The sequence below is a fragment of the Echinops telfairi genome, unplaced genomic scaffold (assembly GCF_000313985.2).
Source record: "Echinops telfairi isolate 266 unplaced genomic scaffold, ASM31398v2 ScPeMD7_23;HRSCAF=83, whole genome shotgun sequence".
Classification (NCBI taxonomy): Eukaryota; Metazoa; Chordata; class Mammalia; order Afrosoricida; family Tenrecidae; genus Echinops; species Echinops telfairi.
Genome location: NW_022103920.1, coordinates 62,284,838 through 62,301,579, shown reverse-complemented (window position 1 = coordinate 62,301,579; position 16,742 = coordinate 62,284,838). Strand labels below are relative to the sequence as shown.

Sequence of the window (16,742 nt, the reverse complement as noted above, 5' to 3'; positions counted from 1 at the left end):
AAAGTGTTTTGAATCTGATGGAGATTATGTTGAGAAATAAAGTTAAATTTTATTTTTGTGATTTATTTCCATTTTCCTTGAACTCTTTGAAGTCCCCATGTATATTCCACTTCCAATGTAATCTGCACATAGAAATTTCCAATGACTCCATTCTCAAGATTAAAAGAGTAGGATTCCTACCAAGGCTGATATTCTTTTTAACAATAGAAACAATACTGTCACTCCCTCCCATGTAGCGTTTTCCAGCACAGACGCTGCTGTTACTTGTCTTTGCCTTTGTAGTCACCTGACGATGTAAGGAAGGCAGTTGCTATTGCTTCTACATGAAAAGTGAGTATAGAAGCATTCAGAGAAATTTTCTTGATCAGACAGGTAGGATTGAGGTTGAATCTGATTTTCCTAGATGTTTAACAGTGCTTTTCAAATTTTAGTGTAAAAATTTACTGAGATATTTATTTAAAACCACAGTGTCCCAACAGCTTGTTTTCCAAGATTCTGGGTGGATCATAAGCATCCTGAATTGTGATGTTCCAGGTTTGCAGACTGCACATTGAGAAACACTAATCTAGACTAGAGCATGGGTGTAGACTATACAACCCCACCGTGTGGAAATGGAGTGACTAAGGAGGGAGGGAGAGACAGACCAGTTGGCCACTTTTTAAGCCAAGAATAAAGCAACTTTAGCCTTGCTTACATGGATGATAAAAGCGATGGGCTGCAGTAAATGAATTCAAGAGAAGTTCAGTGGTAGCCCTGAAAAGGCTTGGTGGTTTAATCGGATGGGCATAATCACAGATTTGCAAAACTCAAGGTTGACTGCTGGGTTTTGGACTTGGATGCCAAGAACCTTTATAGGAACCAGGAGACACAGTCGGAGACAGCAGGGGAGTGCTTTGCTCCGTGTGCGTTTGGTTGGTTGGCTCTGTCACCTCTCCTTAATTGCTTGAAGTGAAGATGATACTATAGGAGCCAAGCCTGACATCGCAGGAAGTTGGCTTTTCCGAGGATTATTTCCTCCACTTTCTGGAGTCAGGACATTTCTTCTCGTCTGAGGGGCATGCCTACAGTTGCATGCTCACGCTAATAGTGCAGTGGCACACGCTTGGCACTTCTCTTGAATTGCCATCGTAGTGTGTCTCTGAGTGGGCGTGGCATGAGGATCGGCTGAAGTCTTCTCTGAGAGAGAGGCGTTTCAGCTATCCATGCAGTTGTGAGCCCTGGAAGAAGAGAGTGCTGGACGGCAGCTGCTTCCAGGTGCTAGTGGCTCTCCATGTCCCCTTAGAGGCCAGAGCACCCCGGCTGCTAATCAGTTATGATCTGGGCTGCATAGTCGCCATTGCTTATGAAAAAAATGTCAACCCAAATCTATATATGTATATATAAATAAAGCAAGCTGTCCGCTCCAAACAAAACATTGCTTCAACTCTCTACCTCCAACCAAGGCAACTAACTTCAGATTTTCAGACATTGGGAAGGATCACGGATTTCAAGCTAACAACCAAAGAAATCACTCGTTGTAGAACTCGCTGAAGCCACACTGTCTAAACAGGATAGCGGACAATTAAGAAGCTTCTTGCTTTGGATCAGATAACCCGAGTCATTTATGCCTCTCCTCTGTTCCCCAGCTTGGCATCTGGGTCAGTGAACAGAGCTACAACACGGACCTTAAGTAACCAGACACCACAGCTGCCTTTGCGCTTTCAACACGGGCGTGGTTTTTTCATGTTGATTTTAAGTTGGACCAGATGGTGTCTCTAATGTAGTTTTGGTACCGTTTCATGAATGCAGTACCACTTGATGTTCTAAAATGAAACCACCAGTAAAGGTGGCTAGCGTTGTTTTCCTTCAGCTCCAGCAATAGATTAAATCATAGTTTCTGCCCAATGCAAACCAAGGCTAGCTCGGTGGTGCGTGATCAGAGATGCTGTAGTGCTTTGGTCATCTGGACAGTTAGATGCCGTTCACCTTCATGCTTCCTACTCTGGGGGAAGGAATCTGGATACATTGTGCTCTTGTGCCCCAGCCTGTGTGGGTCAGCCTGCCCTTAGGTGGCGCAGCCCCTGGTGCAGGCTTTCCCACTTATCTTCTGGGAAGAACCAGCTCTCCAAACAGCGTCGCCCCGGTGGTTACGTGTTGTGAAGTTAAATCAGAAGAGCAGGGAAATTGAGATGCAAAAGCTCTGTGCTTGGTTTCTGCCAAGGTGTTGTGCTGTGTGCAGTGCCACATGTGACGCTGCTTCTGAAGACCCTTTTAGAGAAAGTCCCCACCCGGTGAATTGGGGTGAAATTTCACCCTGAACTCCGAAACTCTGGTGGTGCGGGCTGAATGTGGAGAGGAGCGGGACATGGAAAGCGAAGGGCGGGAAGTACTTTGCTCTCCACCTATTTTGTCGCTGCGTTATATTTTAACTCTATTTCAAAATTTGTGATTCTTTATTTTCATGAGGGTTTTTTGCTGCAACTTGGCATAACATTTTGAAAGCTAAGTGGGGAGTTATATAGTAAATAGCATCTAGATTCTGGTGATTGGTGTAGCATAACATTTTTAAGGAGTAAGGGCTAAGTTTATTCTTTATAAAATAAAAATTCCAGGAACCCACCCTAGGCTTTTTTTATTTCTACTTTTGATAAATGTGCCCTGGACTCCGTCTGCTGCCATGCTTGCTAAAAAGAAAAAAAAATCATTTTCTTTTTGGTAACTCCTTTCATCAAACTTTTAGAATTCTTATTTTATTTTGCAACTGTATAAAATGTATAAATTTGCCAGGATTCTTTTGCTGGGGGCGGTGGTGGGCAATGATGTTCTGGGCTTTATAACATAAATCATCCAGATCTGCTCCATGTTTTGAGAGTCTTTGTTTTTGTTGCCGATAAATTGTTCTCAGGCTCAAACACAAACTTGCATGCCTGAATAGAGGTGGAGAAAATTTTTGCATTCAAAATATACCCACTCGAAAATTGGAGATTATTAAGGAAATGACAGGCCTGCAGCTATTAGAAGCATGGATGTTAGGCCTAAAGTAGTGTAACCCCGATATGTGTTTATTTCTGTACAACTAGCAATTTTGAAGAGTTTGATTTTTTCCCCCATATAGCAATCTGAACGGGTATGTTGAAGTACTTGGGAACTGCTATAATCAAAGCCTATTGCATTAATCATCATGCACTAGAATAGAAGAAACAGAAACAGTTCACTGCCAAATATTAGAGAGAAATTGGGTCTCCTTTTATGTGCATGAGCAGAGCCACCCTTGAGGTACTGGTATAGCTCTTTGCTCTGGGACCTTCCGGCCTTAGGTCATGTAAGGGACCTTTCCTGGCTAGTCAGTTCTTGGTCTCCCAAAGAGCATTTAGTAAACATTCTTTGTTTGACCGGTGCCCTGGTCATGGCAACAGTTAAGCGCTCTGCTGATGACTGAAAATTTGACAGTTCATATCCATGTGTAGTGCCTGCATGGGAGACAGACATGGCCAACTCTTCATCTTAAAGACTGCAGCCTAGAATACCCTAAAGGCCACTTCTCCTTTGTCACACGGGGTCACTTGGAGTCATTGGTAGCAAAGCACAAAGGCATGGTCCACATTATTTGAAGGCCTCTTCACAGACATATGCTCGCCTCTCAGTTAGTTCTCTGGGTTTCATAGAAGATCTCCGCCCCTTCTTTCTTCCTCTCTCTACTTATTTAGATATCCGTTAGATTTTATTATCTGCCTGCTCTTTGTATGCACAATAGGGTGATTGCTTCTATTTCTACAACTATTGTCTGTCCTGGGTTTTAAAGACCTCTCTAAAAGGAGCAGGCAGGCTCTTGAAGGTCAAGACCGTGGGTGTAAAGCCAGGTCCCCTGAGTATCTTTGAGTTTCACCTTTAGCACTGTGTGATGCTTGGCTCTTCCTCATTTCGTCTTCCCATCTACAGCATGGTAAGGATGATAGATAGCGTGTGTGTGCCTCATAGGTTGTGGGGAAGTTTCAAAGGGATGATGCTGGAAAACATTGGCCACAGTGTCTGAGGGTTGAGGACGGTGCACCTTAATCAAGAACAACATCCAAACTCTCTGCCTACAAGCCCATCTGACGCCTAGGGACCCTGTATGCAAGGAACGCTGATGGCATAGAAGGGTACATGCTGGGCTACTAACTGCAAGGTTGGTGCTTCAAACCCACCAGCCCCATCTCAGAAGACAGTTTGGCTTTTCACTCCTGTAAAGATTTATAGTCTTGGAAACCTACACAGGAAACCTACCATGTTCTATACCATCACTATGATGACACACTAAACAGAACTTAATAAATGTAGGCATTTTTCTTTCCAAAAACTGTTGACTGAATTTTCCATATTTACATTTCTATCAATGCCTCCAGTTTTCTTTTGTTTTTTAACTACTTATACTAATTCCACTTCAAATTTCTCATCGTGCGATCAGCCACCTCAGCTTTTTTCTCCTGAAGTATTTTCCTTTGGGAGCCCCTGGATTGTGAAAATGGTTAACATTCTGGGGTGTTAACCAGAAGGCTGGAGGTTCCAATTCATCTTGGAAGAACAGCCCGGTGATCTACTTCCCCCCAGATCAGCCATTGAAGCGCCCTTTGCTGCGCAGTTCGGCTGTATCATACGTAAGGTCTCCAAGAGTCAGCAAAGACTTGTAGGCAACAACTTGCCACTTTTCTTTCTAGTAGAATCTCCTGTTTCTCTCATCATCCAAGATGAAAACTCTGCAGTGACATTTGGAGACATTAGTATAGTCAGTTTGTTAGTGAATTTTTTCATAATATCACTTCCATTTTTGGTCAACATCTAATCTGATGCTCTTGCCTATTGTTTCATCCAGAGCAGTGTGAAGATTCGGAGGAGCCCTGGTGGTGTACTGATAGTAGCACTGGTGAGTGACCACAGTGTCAGCAGTTCAGCACCACCAGTGACTGTAAAGAAAGATGAGGCTGTCTGTTCTCAGAAAGATGTACAGTCTCAGAAACCCACAGGGGCAGTCTACTCTGCCCCGTAGGGTCACTGTAAGTCAGAATTGACTCAATGGCAGTGGGTTTTGGTGAATATGGTTTAGTAGTTAAGAACCTCAACTTTAGAATCTAACATACTCTGATATAAAGTTCAACCACGCCATTTCTTTGGACCAGTGTGACTTTGGATTGGTGATCTCCTTCTGTGTGCTACGTGTGCCTCTCTGTTTAATGAAGATAACAATGGTTTCTTCAAATAATTATTGTCTGGCTTACATGAAGTGCTGTCTTTAAAGCCTAGGCAGAGCCCCTGGCCTGCAGTGTTTAAGCATTCGACTATTCCTGGTGGTATTCTTCACCCTGTCTGGCCTGCATCTTTCTGTTCCCATGGTTAGTTCAAAATGATTCATCAGAACTGCTATTCCTTACAAAGTGATTTTTATAAAGACTCAAAGGACTTATAAAGTTTAAACCTTAAGCCTAAATAAGATTCAAAGCTACCTTTTATTACGTGCGTACCATGGATGTCCTCCAGTTTGCAAAGCAAATGGTGGGGTAGCCGGTATGGTAGACAAGAAATCTAGGTTCCTTGATGCAAGCATGGGTACTTAACACTTAAAGCTAGTATAAGGTGACCAGACGTCCCACTTTTGGCGGGACAGTCCCGAGGTTTTACAATTTTTGTTCCTGTGTTCCACGGTGTTTTTAAAAAAAGTCCCGATTTTTGGGAAGAATGCACGACAAGCTAGGGTATACGGTTTTCTGCTGCCATGTGGCTATTTCGCCAGGATCTGAGTTTTATCACTGGTGTCCCGCTTTACCAATGTTCAAATCTGGTCGCCTTAAGCTAGTAGTGTGTAGGTTGATGTTTGGATTTTACTCAGCGCTATTCTAAATGTCTTCTTTTTGTCATCCTACCATATTGCTTATAACCCCCTCTACTAAAAGGAAATAAAAATGAATTCCTTGACCTGTAATTGCACAAATGTTCCCGGTGAAAGCGAACCCGTTGTTACTCTGCAAGGAGTTTCAGTGCTGAATGGTTCTACAGCTTACATAGTTTCTGAGTGTATTGTTGTTGGAACCTGGCCCATATAGTCCCTCTGCCCCCAGTCTGTTTGTTTTAAATAAGACCTACAGAGAGCAGGATGAAGCTCTTTCACCTGCTAGTCCTTTTATGTTGTCTATGGCAGCGCAAGGACAATATTGCTTTCCCACTATAAATAACTTTTTTTCCTTCTGATGGCATTCCTTGAGCCTATACATTTTGGAATATAACTATGGATTTGCCCCTTGTTCTCCTGCCCCCTAACATGCATGGCTTCTTTTCCTATTTAGATTCCCTTCATTTTGGAATAGAACGTTATTTAACAGGTGTGATATTCCATGCATTCTGAAAGCTTTCTACCCCATTTTTAGCCCTTTGGTTCAGAGCCAGAAACCATACGTGGACCTAAGTACATGCTAGATTTCCCTGTGCACGCTTAGCACTGGCGCATCCCCTGCTCCTGTGCAAACATCTCTGACATATGCTTCCCACTCAGGCAGTCCCAACAGGCTGCTCTGGGTGTTCTGGCTGCAAACTTTATCAGGAAACAGAGCAGCCAAGGAAAGTGATGTTGTTTTTGGTATAAAGATCTGAGGATTCCTAAGAGTCTATATTTGAGTTCTAAAGTGGGGGGAAAGGTAAATGACTGAACTTCCTATGGTTGTTAAGAGTGATCTTGGCGTACGATCGCTTTAGCAGTAGGTCTGTCGATTCGTAGGAGATGGTGCTCATTTACTGTCAATTGAGTACATACTGTGGTCATTTTTCACTGAGGATGTTTAACTGTTGATTTGTTCTTGCCTCCGAAATTGGAAGCACTTGTACAGAGAAAACCCCTTTTTGCCTAGTAAATCATAGATCTGTGCATTGTGTTAGTTATATAGAACACTTATGACTCATGATAATCTAGGTCATTTATTGAGCACCTACTGTATGTATTGTACTCCACACCATAAGTGGGACAGAGAGGAATACAGAAATGTAAACAACTGATTACAGTGTCATATGGAATAAGACACATGCCTTGTAATTGAGGTTCAGACAGGCAACCACACGAACACAGATCAGTTATTTTTGGTTAGGGGGCCAAGTTATATTTATTTAAGTAGTGCTGTATAAGCTAAGGCTTGAGGAAGTGGTGGGCTTCAAGAGCTAGAGAAAGAGGTAGCGGGTCCCACTAGATGAGGGAAGAGTGTGCAAGGGTTGGCAGGGCTGGGCATGGGTTGATGGGAGATGAAGTTGGCAGCGATCCCTGCCAGGTATCGCTTTCTCCAGATGGGCCTTGATGGGGAGACTCTCAGGGTTTGAAATTCAAACAGGCAGTTGGGGATAGGTCCAAGGTGGATTGCAGAAGTGCCACACAGACATTGAGGACTGATTGGTGATTTAAAGGAGCTCTGCGCAGCAGGCTTAGGCAGCTGGAGTGTAAAGAAAGGAGGCATTTGAGTGAACTTTCAGAGGTCCAAGGGACAGAATTTTGCAAGTGTGTTGCTGTGCAAAAAAGAGAGATGGAAGAATTGAAAACAAAAATATTACTAGATGAGGTACCCAGAAAAATAACGTGTCCAAAAAATGAGCTTTGCATATGGTGGGCAGGGGTGGGGGCAGCCAGGGCGAGGCCTGGGGGTGGGGCACAGAGCTGTGGGTTTAGTGATGCTTTGGCAAGGTGCCAACATGGATATTAAGCTCATTGCTTGGGAATCCCTGGCCTAGCAGCTAGGAGTGAAAGATTAGGACTTAGGGATCAGACTTGCCATGAAAGAACTCTTTAAGGCCATATGGGTAGAGGGCCTTCCAGCAGAGTAGAATGAGAAGACCTGGAAAAGAATCCCTCCTTTAAGGAGTGAATGGAGGAGGAACCAGAACATTTAATGTCCAGAAAATGAGTTTCCGCAAGGATTCAGAATAGTGCCTATGTATAGGGCTTCTGAGACTTTCAATCTTTATGGTAGCAGATAGCCCCAAATTTCTCCCGTGAAGCAGACGGTGGATTTGAACCTCTCACTTTTGGGTTAGCAGCCCAATGCCTAATCCATAGTGTCACCAGGGCTCCAATTCACTGGGTCAAATCTGACAGATGCCATAACTGAGAAGAGGCATTTGATTAGGACAAAACTCTGAGTCTTACTATAAATGTCTTGCCTTTTAGGATATTTCATTGTAGGTGTATTGAAACTGCACAAGTAGATAAATGTAATGGTCCACCATGTACCCATGATTTCAATGATCAATATTGTATTACTCTACTTCCGTGCCCTTCCCCAGGTTGGGGAGTCCAAGAGGAGGGCGGAATACATTAAAGCAATATTAGCTTCATGTCATTTCTCTATTGTTTGGGTTCCCACTAATTCACAAGAATACATGTTTTATGTAACTAATAAACCATTAGAAACCCCGGAGGGTGCAAAGGTTAAGGAGCTTGGCTACAAACAAGACAGGTTGGAGACTCCATTTCACCAAAAGGCATCTCAATAGAAAACCGTGGCAATTTACATCCAAAAAAATCTGCCATCGAAACCCTGGGACACAGTTCTAGCCTAACATACAGGGAATTACCATGAGTTGAACTTGACACAATGTCAACTGATAGTGATGTGGACTAAGACATTATCTTACCAAACAAAGGCCAACAGCATACTAATTTTTCCTCCACATCACTCACTACGACTTTTTCCTGGATGTACGTACTGTGGAGTGAGTAAGAACTGCATTACCGACACTTAAACCTTCTGGAGAGAGGCTCACACTCCCTGGTGATGAGCTGGTGTGTGAAGTGGGCAACGTGATGTGAGGAAGACAATGAAATGTTCTCTACAAAAGATGCTTTTCCTACATGGCTCACACTGGATTGTGATGGGAGGCGGTGTTTTATTTCATTTGTATCTTTATCTCTGGGAACAGCAACAATAGTCTTAACATTGGTCCGCGTATCCTTTCAAACCAAATTCAGTGCCATAGAGTTGATTCCAACTCATAGCAACCATCTAGGACAGGATAGAACTGCCCCTTTGGGTTTCTAAGACTTTACATTCTTTTAGGAGCAGACTGCCTCTTTCTCCCAGGGAGCGGCTGGTGATTTTGAACTACTGACCATGTGGTTAGCAACTCAGTGAACAGCCCAGTACACCGCTAGGACTCCTTTCTCATCCAGAAAGCATATGAATTAAATCCCGTATCCAAAGGTTTGGGTATGTGGCATGGTTTTGCCTCCTCTGACGCATGTACTGCCCAGCTCCCTGTGCTAGGAGCGAGGCCCACTGGGGTGATTTTGCTCCTCTAAGGATATTTAGTAATGTCTGGAGACATTCTTGATTGGGAAGAAGCCAGAAGAGCCCAAACAGTACAGACTTCAGCCAATACAGATCAATAGTCCTGAGGTTGCGAAACCCAAACATTGGAGGAGGTGAAAAGTATATTCCAAGCGAGAGCTGCTCTGTGCAGTGTGTTACATCACGTGTCTGTGCCAGGTTGACTGAAAAATGTTTCTTTCTTCCTTGGAGAGAATGTATTGATTAGTCATTTGTGGCAACTAAGGGAGAACTACAAAGTAAGTGCGTCACCTTCTTTATTTGTAGGAAATACAATTGGAGCATGCAAAGCAAGCATTTGTGCAACGAGATAATGCCAAGACCGGAAGAGTCACAGCCATGGACTTCCGAGACATCATGGTCACCATCCGTCCCCATGTCTTGACACCGTTTGTAGAAGAATGTCTAGTAGCTGTAAGTTGTAACCAGCTTGCTCTAATAAATCAATTAGTTTTACTCAGCGTAAGCTCAATAAATAAGTGATTCTAAGAATAATTCTTATAATGTACATGGATTTTTTTGTTTAAACATTAATGTTTTCTTAATACATAACCAGACTCACCTCTATAATTCGTCAAATTTAGTTGGTCTGTTATTTTTAATTTTTGATCTAAATAATATGGAATATCTTTGTTAAATGTATTAGTGAGCTAAAGAAAAAGGAGACGAGAAATGGAATTTGTGGTCCTGTCTTTATAGGATTTTAATTCTGATACACAGCTACTTCTATATCATCTCCAATATAAAAGTTAAAAAAAGAAATTCATGCATGCCTGTATTGCCTTGCTCAACTAGTGAGCGAAATAGAAAACTAAACCTGATATGTTCACTCACTGATTATTGAAGTTGCTGTAGTGGCCAAGAGGCCCTGGTGGCACAGGCGATTACAAGTTCGGCTGCTCACCATAAAGCCAGCAGTTGAAACTCACTGGCCACTCTGGGAGAAAGATAAAGGTTTACAGCTTTGGAAACCCAAAGGGACACTTCTTTTTAGCCCTACATAGGGTCATTATAGGTCAAATTGACTTAATGGCAGTGATTTTTTTTTAATAGTGGTAGAGATGATACCCCCTTGCTGTGTATCATTCTCTAGGAGCCTCCATTCTAGTGGATGTTCAGCCCTGACCCTACCTGATGGTCCCCACGGGCATCTTACAATATTCCATGGCATTGGCGTAGAGCATCAGAATCACCAAGAATAGCTTGAGAAATAGATTCGAAGGTCTCTTCAAAGCCTACTGATTTCAGCATCCATATGCGGTGAGGTCTTGGAATCTCTTAATTTCAGAAGCTTCCTAGATGATTCTAATGATCAATCAGATATGGGAGCTATTGCCCCCATTTGAAACTCTCCTTTGAAAACAGTCAAGTCAGAGAAATAGCGCGTTGAGTGATTTCACCATCATCTGGGCTTCCCCACAATTTGAACTCTGTAAATTACTACTGGTCCTGTTACACGGCTCACCAAAGGAGCCATTGGCTTTTGCTGTTTTCCCTGCTGCCCCCTTTTGACGATGTGAATCCAAACATAGCCTTTTTCCCTTTGGCATGCATGACACTGATATGGCTCCTGCTCTGGGCCCCATGCCCTACCCCACTTTAAACGCTCGTGTCAGCTATTTTAAATGATTACTAAGTGAAGATTTATGTGGTTGTTACCTTATTAAGAAGTGCTTTCCTAACAAAAATATTTTTCCTTGTTAGGAAAGTTTAGAATTTGAAACCCCCAACTGAAGTTTCCTTCATAGTAGACAGGCCGTCTGTTTCCCTGGTTCCATGTGAAGATATGTGGTTGCTTAACAAATTCTGATTATTGAAATTCTGACCAGTCTTGCCCCCCCAATCAAAGAATTGACATCTCATAATTTTACCATAATGCACTTGTTTGTTAGAAATCCCACCAATGTAAAGTCTATAGGTAAATGATTATTTATTGCTAGTAAGAAGTAACATGACAAGTCTTGATATTAATGTTAGATTGACTACTTTTCCTAGTATTGTTGCATTTCTATTCTATAGTTTTACATCTGTGAGTGTGTATAATACAGTTTTGCATGCATAAGCCTTTAAGATTTGCTCGTTAGGTGAAATAAACCAACTTATAAAACATTTCCAATTGAAATATGAACTCTGTAAATTACTACTGGCCCTGTTGTTATAAATCCTACACATGCATGTATTTAGTCTTCTAGGAGTTGTGTGGAGAGTACATATTCTGGTCATGATTAGTTGCAGTTACTTTTTAAAATTATATGTAGTTTTTTTTTAATGTAAAAGAAAATAATCATGAGCATTTCTTCTTCTGTGTGCATTCTCAGATTACTCCCAAAGTAGAATTTGATATATGTATGTCTGAATCTTCGGTGTTCTATAAATCCTTTGTTTATTTTTCCTCTTCTTTGTCTTGTTTTCAACTTACTTAAGGCTGCTGGAGGTACCACAAGCCATCAAGTTAGTTTCTCCTATTTTAATGGATTTAATTCACTTCTGAACAACATGGAGCTGATCAGAAAGATCTACAGTACTTTGGCTGGCAACCGGAAAGATGTAGAAGTGACAAAAGGTGAGTGAGAAGTTTTCCGAATCCCTGCGCTGGAATAAAAGTATGGAGGTGGCTTCAAAAAGCTCATGGCAAAAAGGAATGAAAAGGTAATAGACATTTTCCGTGAACTTTTTGAAGTTCCTCTAGCATGTTGAGCCATTATCATTAAGGTTAGGAGGACAACCAAGAAGATTATATTATGGATCTATCTCATGGACACATATTACCATCAATAGGTTATATGACAAGTACTCACCATCTTCTAAGCAGAAAAACCAACAAAAATAATATGCAGCAAGTTTTAAATAAACTAAAGGGAATCTTTGGTGAGGAAGGCATGCAACAAAATTCCCAATGTTCTAGAATATTCCTCGACCGTAAACTAGTGTGTCAGCCTCACACATGGCCTTAAGAAGTAGATGAAGAATTCTATCAGTTTGTGCTGATGACCCTGTAAGTTGGTCTACCATTTTGAAGCGAGATATTATCAGCATTTTAATAGGACTTCTTAGCAATAGAACATTTCCTTAGGATTCCCAACACTTTCTTGACTATAACTCCCTGGCATGTGTGTAGATGGAGGGTCATAGATGCTCCCTTGTTTTCTCTGACCTTCCATTTGATTCACATCCTAGGTCATATGTGCTATGCCTTCAGATGGCACTAAGCTTTTCAGCTAAGAATTTGAGAAAGCATACTGCACCCTCTTTCCAGAGGAGTGAAGGAATTGAACCATTCTTACCCTATTTCCATTAACTCAAATTCCATAGCTGATAAAAAGAAAGTTTTGTGATAGTCCCGCACTCCAGTTGATGCTGAATTTAATGGCAGTTCTTTCTCACATCTTGCTCTTTCAACTTTTCTCCCCATTCAGAGGAGTTTGTTCTGGCGGCGCAGAAATTTGGTCAGGTTACACCCATGGAAGTGGGCATCTTGTTTCAGTTAGCAGATTTATATGAGCCACGGGGGTAAGTTGGGTTTTTTTTTTTTCCCCCATTTTCTTTTCTTTCTTTTTTTAAAAATCAGTCTTAATAAAAGGTTAGGAATTGGAGGTAGGAGAAGGGCAGCAATCACATTGTGGGGGGGGGCACAAAATTAAACCTGCTCTGAACTATGACATAAAAATGATAAACAAGGGGCCATCTAACTGAGAAACAACAAAGCCCTCATGGAAGAAGCACACCAGCCTGTAAGATGACAAGGCGGCGAAGGGGTCAGGTATCGGGCATCAAAGACCAAAAAAAATAAAAACAAAATCATAGCATTGTGAATGAGGGGGAGTACAGAGTGGGGACCCAGGGCCCATCCTGGGGGAAATTGGACATCTCCTTGCAGAAGGGCTGCGGGGAGGTGAGGAGCAAATCGGAATGCAGTGTAGTAAAGATGAAATGTGCAATTTTCCTCTGATTCTTAAATGCTTCCTCCACCCCACTACCATGATCCCAATTCTATCTTACATATCCGGCTGGACCGGAGGATGTGCACTGGCACAGATAGGAACTGGAAATACAGTGAACCCAGGACAGATGAACTTCCCAGGACCAGTGGAGAGAGTGGCAATGGTGGGAGGGTGGAGGGAAGGAGAGGAAGAAAGGGGGAACAGAGGACAAGGTCTACATGTGGCCTCCTCCCTGGGGAACGGAGAGTGGAGAAGCGGGTGAGGGAGACGTTGGATGGGGTAAGATATGCTAAAATAATAAATTATAAATTATCTGGGGGAAGGGGGGGAGGGGGAAAAATGAGCTGACACCAGGGGCTCAAGTGGAAAGCGGGTGTCGTAAGAATGATGAAGTCAACATATGTACTAAAGTGCTGGACACAAATGACTGTATGTACAGATTGTGATGAGTTGAATGCACCCCTAATAAGATAATTATTTTAAAAAATGATTTGTTTGTAAATTCCACATGTAGAAGGTAATCAATTGGTATTTTTGCTGTTGTTTGTTTGTCCCTCCAGGCGACTGACCTTAACAGACATTGAACGGATTGCTCCCCTGGAAGAGGGAACTCTGCCCTTCCACTTGGCCGAGACCCAGAGGCAGGTGGGTGACGAGCAGCCAATGTACTTCCTGTTTGTTCTTTCTCTCATAGGACATCCCAGCTCCTGCCCATTTGCAATTGCCTTTTTGACATGGGTTTCTAACGTACGTAGCACTCTCCATGTGACACTTAAAATCCAGATGATGTCAAAGGACTGAAAAATAAATTACTTGGGAGATGCTCTGTGTAAAAGGCCTTTGCCATTTGCTTGTGTCACCGTTTAAAGACAGGTGGGCTAACTAGCTGAGTTGGAAGCCTAGCCCTCCCAAAGCAGGTAGATTTTGACTTCTCCAGATCCCTTGTCCAGAGATGTGGGAGGAGCCCTGCTTGGGTGATGTCCCCGTCAGCAGCCGGCCACTCACTGCTAAATGAAAGCGCTCTTTGCTCCACGGGGAAGGACTTTCTCAGCGAGTGTCTTACTGCCATGGCTTCCGTTTTTTTTTTTTTTCTCCCCCCCACCCCCCACCCTCTGAATATCAAAACGAGATAATTTTGTTTAGTCTGGAGTCCTCGTGTGAAGGCTTTTAGACCTATTTTCTCGGCAAAAGCATTCATAAGTTATGTGGAAACAATTTTAGGAATGCTGAATTTTGTTTTATGGTTAACAGAAACCAATCTCTTCGAGTTGAAAGAGTCAGAAACCCAAGACGTGAGACCTCCTGCACTCTTGGGCCGGCCTTCTACAGTTCAGGATTCGAGAGTGAAAGCCTTGGTGCATGTCCCATGCTTACCTGATGTTTATGAAATAACTCCTCCCCAAGGCGAGAGCCGTCTTAGGGGAGAGAGAAAGAGAGGAAGAAGAAAAAAACCCTCCTTTAAGGCAGAGCCATCTCCAAATCCTGTGAGATTTTGCATTTGTTGGCTTGAAGCTCTGGGTCTGTACAGAGACGCCAGTGGGACCGCAGTGGGTTGGTGCAGGCTGCATCTTGAGGGCTGCCAGGCCTTGCGCCAGGACCCCCTCCTTCAGATCCCTCCCACCCAAAGGGCAGTGGGGAGTTTTGTGTGGCGCACGGAACTGAAAGTGGTGGTGTGTGCTCGGCAAATCCTCACGTGGCACCTCTGAAACCAGCTGGCCGTGGTTATAAGAGGAAGCCAGCTTCTCCCGAGTACAGGAGAGAGAGCCGTATCGTCACGTGCAGAGGTGGGAGCAGTGTCTCTGCTCTGCCTTTGATTTCTAAGCACTGCTTAAGAGATGATTATCTCTTCAACTGGATGCTACTAGCTCGTGTCGAAATGTGGGGATTAAGAAATAGCAGAGAAGGTCTTTTCTTCTTCTTTTCGGTTTTTAAGAGATTCCCTCCTGTCTCCAGCTGGCAGCATATCCCACAGTTTTTCCTTTATGTCCTTTGTAGCTTTTGAGAGTTTATGATGGGTGCTTGTTGATACTGGCTGGCCAGGGAAGGGTTAGATTAGATTGATGAGATTTACAGCAGGAAATGATTGGCTGCCGCTTAGAGGTTTAAAGCATCCAGGATGGCCTCGCCTGGAAAAGGCATTATTCTGAGGACCCTGGTGGGGCTGACAGCATTCACAAACTAGGGTGAGTGAGGCCATCTGTCTGGTAGCAGAGGGCTTGCCTGTTCCGGTCCTGCACAGCCATCTGAATATTCATCCTAGACAGGGCTGAAGAAGGAGGAGTCCTTCCTGTCTAGCATAAGAAAGGCCTAAGACAAGCCTGGCGTGAGGAATGAGTGGTAGTGGTGGGCGCCCTCTCCCCTATGCACGTATCATAATTTCCAGAGTATTTTGATACAGATTTCTACCCATTCCATATACACGAGACTGTGCATTCCTGGTGAAGGCGCCCGCCAAGGTGAGGTTACTATGGATCTAGGTCTGCACAGGCAGCGAGCTGGAAACACCCCGTGGGATTTTCAGGAGACATGGTTTCTGTTCTTCACAGATGCGTATTTCTATGTACAGCTATTTTCAGTTAAATGATTTTGGAGGAGATTCCAAATTATCTCATCGTAGTGGAATTGTGTTACACTGACAGCAGCTAAAATTCAGTGGGTTGATAGCTGGGGCTGGCAATTACTTTCATTGTTCACCATTTTAATTACCACGGTTTTTGAAAAACAGGTTATTGGAGGTGTTTATACTCATTCTGTAATTATTTATTAAATACCAACTCTGTGGCACCTTCATTTGACAGGTCTGTCTGACATAAAAGTACTGTTTTATTTAAGAGGGCAGACAGGGGTATAATACTCTGGTATCAAATAAGAAACCCCGTCGGGCCAGCAGGTGAAAAGAACAGTAACAAGCCTGACCTTGTGCAGCAATTAGGAAAGAGGGAAGGAGTCACCTTCATTGGCAATCGGACCGCACATCTGTAGCCACTCTAAAGAGTTGAATGTCTCTGATGCTGGATAGCCAAATGTTAGTATTGTTTTTATATGCATAGACCAACTGACAAGCCATTGTAATAAAAAATGATGTTCTATTGTATATAGGCTTTAAAGCTAATTTAAAACAATGTCTATCTAGCACCCCCAAAGCAGGTAGATTTGGACGTATTTAAAACAATATCTATCATGGAATTTTTCAGATATTTAACAGGACTAGGAAAACTGCAGCAACTACCTGTCTACCCACCGCATGTTTTTCAGCCTCAGTTTTCATTTGTAATTTTTCTAAACATCTTTCTTAACACCAAATATCTTTCACACTGTACATTTTTCGTGCTGCAGAATTTCATTTAATAACTGTAATGTTCTTTTTAACCAATTATAGCCCTTTGTGAAGGAGAAGAATGTATGGGATCTAGTCCGATTTTCCTCTCGGACATCTTGGTTGACATCTCAGTCACTTAAGACTCAGTAACTAAAAACAAAAAAAAAA

The 16,742-nt window shown here is 42.8% G+C and overlaps 1 protein-coding gene across 1 annotated transcript in view; it reads left to right on the top strand.

The window, feature by feature from the left end:
* SLC25A13 (solute carrier family 25 member 13) overlaps window positions 1–16,742 on the top strand; it is a 204,543-nt gene that overhangs the window by 109,546 nt on the left and 78,255 nt on the right. The window contains exons 6-9 of the mRNA XM_045288636.1: window positions 9,582–9,728; window positions 11,739–11,877; window positions 12,731–12,824; window positions 13,816–13,900. Of these exons, the coding sequence (XP_045144571.1) occupies window positions 9,582–9,728; window positions 11,739–11,877; window positions 12,731–12,824; window positions 13,816–13,900 (465 nt within the window). The remainder of the gene's footprint in view (window positions 1–9,581; window positions 9,729–11,738; window positions 11,878–12,730; window positions 12,825–13,815; window positions 13,901–16,742) is intronic.